The sequence below is a fragment of the Myotis brandtii genome, unplaced genomic scaffold, assembly GCF_000412655.1.
Source record: "Myotis brandtii unplaced genomic scaffold, ASM41265v1 scaffold827, whole genome shotgun sequence".
NCBI classification, from domain to species: domain Eukaryota; kingdom Metazoa; phylum Chordata; class Mammalia; order Chiroptera; family Vespertilionidae; genus Myotis; species Myotis brandtii.
This window is the reverse complement of record NW_005371360.1, coordinates 1,228,708-1,236,702: the sequence shown is the minus strand read 5'-3', so window position 1 is coordinate 1,236,702 and position 7,995 is coordinate 1,228,708. Positions and strand designations below refer to the sequence as shown.

Genomic DNA, 7,995 nt, shown 5'->3' with positions numbered 1-7,995 from the left:
CCAGCATCAAATATAACATCACCAAAAGCAGCTTCTGATCGCGGCCCTCAAACCTGCTCCTCCCGCCAGCCTTCCCATCTCAGTTAGCAACTCTCCATCTTTCTAGCTGCTTTGGGCTAATCCTTGGAGTTTGTGAAGATTACTTTCTTTCTCAAATCTCACATTCCACCTGTCAGCCCTGCCTTTAAAACCTGGCTGGAATCTGACCTCTTCTCACCACCTGGTTGGGCCTTCAGCCTTCACCTGGATGATCCCAAGTCTCCTAACTGGCCTCCACGTTTCTGAGCTTCCTGCTCTCCCACATCTCCATGGGGGCCATAGTCATACTTCTTTTTGTTCCTCTCCTCAAAACCCTCTGCAATTTATCTCCCTCATAGCTAAGATCTACCAGGCCTTTTGAAATCTGTACTTCTCCCCCTTTCTGCTCTAATCTTTAGTCTTATGGTTCCTCCCAGGTGCCAGGCACAGTCCTGCCTCAGGGCTTTTGCATTCACTATACCCTCTGCCTTGACTGCTTTGTCCCAAGGTCCCAAGATAGCAACATGGCTCCCTCCCTTACCTCCTTCCGATCTTTGCTCAAGTGTCACCTTCTTTCAAGGCCTTTGCTGGCCACCCCATCCAAAACTGTCACACACACACACACCCCAGGTGCCAGGCACAGTCCTGCCTCAGGGCTTTTGCACTCTCTATACCCTCTGCCTGGACTGCTCTGTCCCAAGATAGCAACATGGCTCCCTCCCTGGCCTCGTTCAGATCTTTGCTCATTGTCACCTTCTTTCAAGGCCTTTGCTGGCCACCCCACCCAAAACTGTCACACACACACACACCCTGCATACTGCTTTTCCTGATTTTAAACTGTCTGCCCCGACAAGAACACGTTCTTTGAGGACAGGGATTTCTGTGTTTCCTTCACGATTTGTTGCGCCCTCTAGAACAGTGCGTGGAATGGTGTATATGCTCAATCCAGGTTGTTGACGTTCAGGAGCTGAAGATTAGAGCCTCAGGGTTAGGGCCAAAGCAGAAGGGCCTTATGAAGCATATACACTTGCATGGTGGTGAAGAGGGGAAGGAAGGAGCCACAGAAGGGGAGCAAAGACTACAAAGATTTAATTTAAAATCACAGTGTCTCAGCCAGGATACCCGCCACTAGGGGTACACCCAAGTCCAAAGGTCCTCAAGGGGCTCCTCCAGGCTCAGCAGCAAGGAGCCGACAGTGCAGCAGCTGTAGCTTCTGGCCCCTCAACTCTCCTCCCAAGGGTGAGGTCCACTCAAGTGCTCACTGGGGCAGGTTCTGCTGCTGTCGCTGCTGCCACAGGCTCCTTCTGCACTAGCTCAGGCTCGTCCTCACCATCCTGAGGTGGGTGCACCAGAACCTTGTCTAAGATGCCAAACTCCTGGGCCTCCATGGGGCTCATGTAGCGGTCTCTCTCCATGGCCGACTCTGGGGGAGGGAGGAAGCGGGAGGCAGGACATGTGTGGTTAAAAGCAGAGACCTGGAGCCCTCGCTGGTGTGGCTCAGCTGGTTGAGCATCGTCCCATGCACCTAAAGGTCGCCAGTTCCCTCTCAGGGCACATGCCTTTCCCACTCTGTGCTTGTTTCCCCATTGCTAAAATACCTATTTCAACTTTTTTTACTTGTTAGTAATGGGTGATAATCTGGGAAGGGGCATGAATCCTAAGTGGATAATGTGATAAATTTCAGACTGAACATACCCACACAGTCAGCACCCAGATCAAGAGATAGGACATTGGCCTGGCCAGGTGGCTCAGTTGGTTGGAGCGTCATCCCGTACACCAAGATTATGGGTTCAATTCCCAGTCAGAGCACTTACCTAGGTTGTGGTCTCGATCCCTCATCGGAGTGCATATGGGAGACAATTGATCGATGTTTCTCTCTCACATTAATATTTCTCTCTCTCCCCCTTCCTCTCTCTCTCAAATCAATTTAAATATGTATCTCCTCAGGTGAAGATTAAAAAAAAAAAAAAAAGGAGCAACACTAGACCCCTTAAAACCCTGCTTGAGCCCACTTCCTGTCACCATGTCCTCCTGCCCAAGAGTAACCACCATCTTAACAGTGGCCTAACACTTATGCCTGTTTTTGTTCTTTAAATATGTGGAATCGCAGTGTTTACTCTTTTTTCCACTCAGCATTAGGTTTCTGAGATTCATCCAGGCTGCCATGTCATTGTGGACCATTCTCTCACTGCTGTATAGTATTCTACTCTGTGAATAAACCTCCACCAATGCACTCATTCTCCTGCTGTGGGCATCCGAGTGTTTCCCTATTTGGGGCCTGTATGAACAGGACTGCCATCAGCATTCCTGTCTGCATCTTTGATGGACATAAACACTCAGTTCTCCCCTATATGCTGAGTGGGGGAACCCCAGCATCTTTTTGTATGTTTAGCCTTCGCCAGTTGTGCCAAACAGCTGGAGTTAGGGAGCTGCAGGTCAGAGCCTCAGTGGCTCTACTATTTTCACTCCGGCCTGCAGGATAAGCATTCCAGTTGTTCCACATTCTTCTTCTTTTTTTTTAATATATAGAGAGGAAGGGAGAGGGATAGAGAGTTAGAAACATCAATCAGCTGCCTCCTGCACACCCCCCACTGGGGATGTGCCTGCAACCAAGGCACATGCCCTTGACTGGAATCGAACCTGGGACCCTTCAGTCCGAAGGCCGACGCTCCATCCACTGAGCCAAACCAGCTAGGGCTGTTCCACATTCTTGTCAGCATTTGATGTTGTCAGTATTTTATATTTTAGCTATTCTAGTGGATTGAAATGGTATCTCGTTGTGGCCTTAATTTCTTTTCCCTCATAACTCATAATGTCATGATTAAACAGCATCCCTCAAGATGGTGAGCATCGTTTCTTTTTCTTTTTTTGATACATTTTTATTGATATCAGAGAGGAAGGGAGATGGGGAGAAATATGGAAACATCAATGATGAGGAGAGAATCATTGATTGGCTGCCTCCTGCATGCCTCCTACCCGGGGTCGAGCCTGCAAGTCCTGGGCATGTGCCCTGACTGGGAATTGAATGCAGGACTTCTTGGTCCATGGGATGATGCTCAACCCACTGAGCCAGCAGAGCCAGGCGTGAGCATCTTTTCTTATGCTTTTTGGCCACTTGGAATATTCTTTGTGGAAGGCCCTGCTCAAACCTTTTGACCCATTTCAATGAAGTTTTTGAGAGTTTTGTAAATTTTTTTTTTAAGTGCTTAGAACAGAGGTTCTCAACTGGAGGTGATTCTGTCTCTCAGGGATGCTGGGGCAATATCTGGAGATAGTTTTGGTTGTCAAATTAGAGGGTGTTCCTGGCATCCAGGGTGGCAGCCAGGGGTGCTGCTCAGTACCCTGCAGTGCACAGGACAGTCCCCACCACAGAGAATGATTGACCCCGAGTGTCAGTAGTGCCAAGGTTGAGAGGCCTGGCTCAGCGCAAGGCCTGACACACCTGTGTTGGTTCAAATAAAGGAAGGGGAGCAGTGGGGGTCTGCCTGGGGCAGGGCACTCACCAATCACCTGTAGGCTCTGTTTGGTGTGCTTGGCATAGATGGTGTAGAGCTGCTTCTTGAGTTTTATGATCTCCTCTGCCTGAATGGCGATGTCTGTGGCTTGGCCCTAGGGGACGTCCCAAGGAGAAGGTTGGAACCAGTGTCAGCACGCTCATGGGAAGGCTGGAGATGGGGACCCGGGAGCCCCCTTTGGACTTTGGACTGCCAGTGGTCAGGCAGGTGGGTCAGGGCTTTAAGTCCCTCTACACCCTGCTTCATCCTCGCCACCATCAGGAAGGCTTCCTGGATTAAATATATTATCTTATTTTCTGTATCTGGACCTCATCGACCTAGAGCAGTGGTCGGCAAACTCATTAGTCAACAGAGCCAAATATCAACAGAACAACGATTAAAATTTCTTTTGAGAGCCAAATTTTTTAAACTTAAACTATATAGGTAGGTACATTGTTATTAACTTAATTAGGGTGGCTCTTCCACAAAATACCACGTGCGGGCGCACACGTACAGTGCGATTGAAACTTCATGGCCCATGCGCAGAAGTCAGTATTTTGTGGAAGAGCCACACTCAAGAGGCCAAAGAGCCGCATGTGGCTCACGAGCCACGGTTTGCCGAGCCACAGTTTGCCAACCACTGACCTAGAGGAATGGTCCCTCTACCAGGGCTAGCTAATTCCTAGAGATAGCAAGCAGCTCACCTAAAAGCACACCTTTCGTGTGCAAATCAGACGATTCAGAGGCCATACTCCCCCCACCTCCTGGATTCTGAGCCACTATTTCTGTCCCGATCACCCCAAGGCCAGTTGCCATACAACCAGGGAGAGCTATTACACCTCGGAGCTTGTTACAGTTATTCAGACTAGCCAATCTTAAGGCTGTTTACCTTGCCTTGCCCCCAGTTTTCCCCACAGACACGACAATAAAGGCTCTTGTCACGTTTTCTTCCTGCTCCCTTTGCCTCCTGACCAACCCTGACACGTGCCCGTGTGTCCCTGCCATAGCCTGGCATGCCCCTTCCTTTTGGAGACTGTGAGCAACAGACTCTTTTCAATAGCAGTTGGCTTCTGTTGGCCTCACTGTAGCTGAATGATAATAAACCCTACATTTTAAAACACTGACATCACCACAGGAGTTTCACCTAGTCAGTCCTCCTGTCTAGACCTCTGTCCCCCATCTCTGAAGCAGCTTGCACGGCCTGGCACTCACCCGGGCGCCCCCAGAGGGCTGGTGGATCATGATGCGTGAATTGGGGAGCGAGTGGCGCATGCCTGGGGTGCCCGCGGCGAGAAGCAGGGAGCCCATGCTGGCAGCCTGGCCAACACACCACGTGCAGATGGGGTTCAGGATGTACTGCATCGTGTCGTAGATGGCCAGGCCCGAGGTCACCAGGCCACCTATGGGTGTGAGCGCAAGTTAGGGGCTGTGCCAGCTCCTCCCACCATCCTTTCCCTATTTAGGCCCTGGTCTTAGGGAGAGTTGGTGTAAATGCAGTCATTTAAAAAAAAATAATCCTCTCCTAAAGGTTGATATTTTAGAGAGAGAGGAAGGAAGAGAGCAAGAGAGAGGGGGAGAGAGAAACACTGATGTGAGAAAAATATGGATTGGCTGCCTCTCCTATATGCCACAACCAGAGATTGAACCTACAACCTAGGTATATGCCCTGACCAGGAATCGAACCCGCAACCTTCTAGTGCATGGGACAATGCTCCAACCGAGCCACGGGGCTAGGGCTAGATGCAGCCCTTTAAAGCAGGGTCTGCAAATACCTCAGGGGGTAGGGAGGTGACAGGAAAGGTGGCACAGGCCAGGTGGGAACAGAATGAGAGTGACCTGTTGCCACATGTGCATGTGGGCCCAGAGCGACCAGAGCTGCCAAATTTTCAAGAGATACTAGAAATTCAGAGATGTGGCTGAGGGTGAGGCTCTGGAGGCAGCCTGCCTGGGTATAACCCCTGGCTGGGCAATCTATCATCCTTGTGGCCTGGGCAAGTTACCTAGCCTCTCGGGGCCACAGTGTCTCCTCAGTAACTAAATAGTACCTTTCAGGCGAGGTTGCCATAAGGATCAAATACGTTAAATGCACATAAAGTGCTTAAAAAGTGCTTGGCATAGTAAACACTCAATCAAGATTGGCTATTCCTTTTTTGAAGGGAGAGGGTGGTGGTGGTGGTGGTGGTGGAATCTACCAATTTTAAAATGTTGACAACTAAGTCAGGTTGGTAAAATGTTATGTGTGTGAAAAAGACAAATACCATATGATTCCACATATATGAGGAATCTAAAGAACAAAATAAACAAACAAGAAAAACAGAAAAAATAAAAACACCTCATAGATACAGAGAATAGACTCATGGTTGCCAGAGAGGGGGGAATTGGCATTCACAAAATAGTCATAGGGATTAAAGTTCATCATAGGGAATATAATCAATAAAATTGTAATAGCCATGCATGGTGCCAGATGGGTGCTGGAATTATCAGAGGGATCGTTTTGTAAATTACATAATTGTTTAACCACTATGCTGTACACCTAAAATAAATATAAAGTAACATTGAATACCAACTCAACTGTAAAAAAAAAGTTATGTCTGTGATCAAAGAGGAAAATTCAGCTGAATGTTTGTGAACCTAAAAGCAAGGAGTTTTTGGAGGGTTCAAGATACTTTTGGGATTCTGGAGTTAATTCTGAATCCCTACTTTCTCCAGAGAGAGAACATCCCTGATGGGGTTGGGAAAGGGGGTGGGGGGGGGCGGTGTCAGAGTCTCCTGAGTCACCTAGTGCATCCAAGCAGTGCCCCCTCGAACTTAGGGGTTCCTCCCCAGCCTCTCCACGCTCACCAGGGCTGTTGATGTACATGTGGATGGGCTTCTTGTTGCTCTCAGACTGCAGGAACAGCAGTTGCGCAATAACCAGGCTGGCCACATTGTCATCAATCTGCAAGTGGGGAAGACAGTGTCCCCAGGTGGGGGTGGGGAGAGGGCTAAGGGAGGCAAGTTTTGGCGGCCGGGGATGAGTCAGGGAACCAGGATGACTGTCAGGGCCCAAGTAAGATGGGTCGGAAAGAATTCAGGATTCAGGAGGGTATGTAGGGGGTGGTTGGGACCCAGGGAGTTTGGGGCACAGGAAGGGCAGAGTCAGTGGGCTCAGAGCACAGGAAGGGAAGGGGTCAGAAGGGTTGGGGGACCGGAGTCCAGGAACGGGGACGGGATCATAGCTGTGGGAGTTCAGAAATCAGGGAGGAGAGGGTTTGAAGAAGGGGTCAGGAGAGAATGGTGGGGAGTACGTGGGGGCGGGGTAGTCAGAGGCTTGTGTACGAGGAAGAGGCTGTCAGGTTGTGACTAGAGCGGAGCCCAGGGAGGAAATTCAAGTGGGAGAGGTCAGGGAGCCAAGGGGATTCGAGGATAAAGGGCGCCTAGGATCCGGGCAGGAGCAAGGGAGGATCAGCGTGCTGGGTGCTCACCGGACCCATGACACACACGATGCGCTCCCTCAGCAGCCGCGAGTAGATGTCATAGGCACGCTCGCCGCGACCCTGGAGGAGAAAGACGGAGGTAAGGGTCAGGGCGGCAGTGCCCCCAGCCCAAGCCCCCAGGCCTGTTCTCCGCCGGCCGCTATACCGTCTGCTCCACCACGATGGGAATGAGCGGGATAGCCCGGGCCGCCGTCGTGTGCAAGCTCCGCTGCAGGGCCAGACCCGTCTCGGGCATCCGCTGTGTGGGGAAGAGGGCGGCGAGGCGAGGCCACAACGCGGAGCACCTTCCTGCCGCCACCCGGGTCCCCCCCACCAGCATTCCGCTCCACATCCCGCCGCTTGTGCCTCCCGGCTTCCGTCCGACGGCGGAACTACAACTCCCAGGGTGCTTTGCGCACACAGCGCTAGCTCTCTGGGCCGCCCACTTCCGGGAAGTTGGGTGGGCACGTTCAGAGGCGGGGCGGAGCCCTGGGAGGAAGTGGACTTCAGGCAAAGCTGGAGAAGTTTCAGAACCTCCAGTTCGAGTCCCTTTCCTAACGAATTCGTCATAATATTCTGCTGTTCATTACTTATTTAAAAAAGCAACAACATTCGGCTCTCCCCTAGTGGCTCAGTTACGGGTTCCATGCCCAGTCAGGACACATACCAGGTAGGGGTGCTGTGGGGAGGCAACCATGGGTGTTTCTCACATTGATGTAACTCTCTCACATCCACGTCCCCCCCCTTCTCTCTCTCTCATATCAATAATAAAAATAAAATCAGCTCTAGCTGGTTTTGCTCAGTGGATAGAGCCTCGGACTGCAGACTGAAAGGTCCCGGGTTCCATTCAGTTCCAGTCAAGGGCACCGGGTTGTGGGCTCGATCCCCAGTAGGGGGCGTGCAGGAGGCAGCCGGTCAATGATTCTCTCTCATCATTGATGTTGATATCTCTCTCTCTTTCTCTCCTTTCCTCTCTGAAGTCAATAAAAATGTATTTAAAAAAAAAAAACAAAAAACAACACCCTGGC

At 50.7% G+C, this 7,995-nt stretch overlaps 1 protein-coding gene across 1 annotated transcript; it reads right to left on the bottom strand.

The window, feature by feature from the left end:
- Nucleotides 1-1,087: 1,087 nt before the first annotated feature.
- Nucleotides 1,088-7,336, bottom strand: CLPP (caseinolytic mitochondrial matrix peptidase proteolytic subunit). Its single transcript, XM_005884401.2, has 6 exons — nucleotides 7,134-7,336; nucleotides 6,977-7,048; nucleotides 6,354-6,450; nucleotides 4,725-4,912; nucleotides 3,522-3,627; nucleotides 1,088-1,441 (listed from the first exon to the last, which is right to left on the bottom strand). Exons 1-6 carry the CDS (start codon nucleotides 7,317-7,319, stop codon nucleotides 1,269-1,271), a joined length of 822 nt encoding a protein of 273 aa, XP_005884463.1. The 5' UTR covers nucleotides 7,320-7,336; the 3' UTR covers nucleotides 1,088-1,268.
- Nucleotides 7,337-7,995: the final 659 nt, after the last annotated feature.

Coding starts and splice junctions, on each gene's coding strand:
- CLPP (XM_005884401.2), bottom strand. CDS start 7,319: ATGTGGAGCGGAATGCTGGTGGGGGGGACCCGGGTGGCGGCAGGAAGG. Junction 7,049..7,133: donor CCATCGTGGTGGAGCAGACG/GTATAGCGGCCG, acceptor TTTCTCCTCCAG/GGTCGCGGCGAGCGTGCCTA. Junction 3,628..4,724: donor AGCCCTCTGGGGGCGCCCGG/GTGAGTGCCAGG, acceptor GACGTCCCCTAG/GGCCAAGCCACAGACATCGC.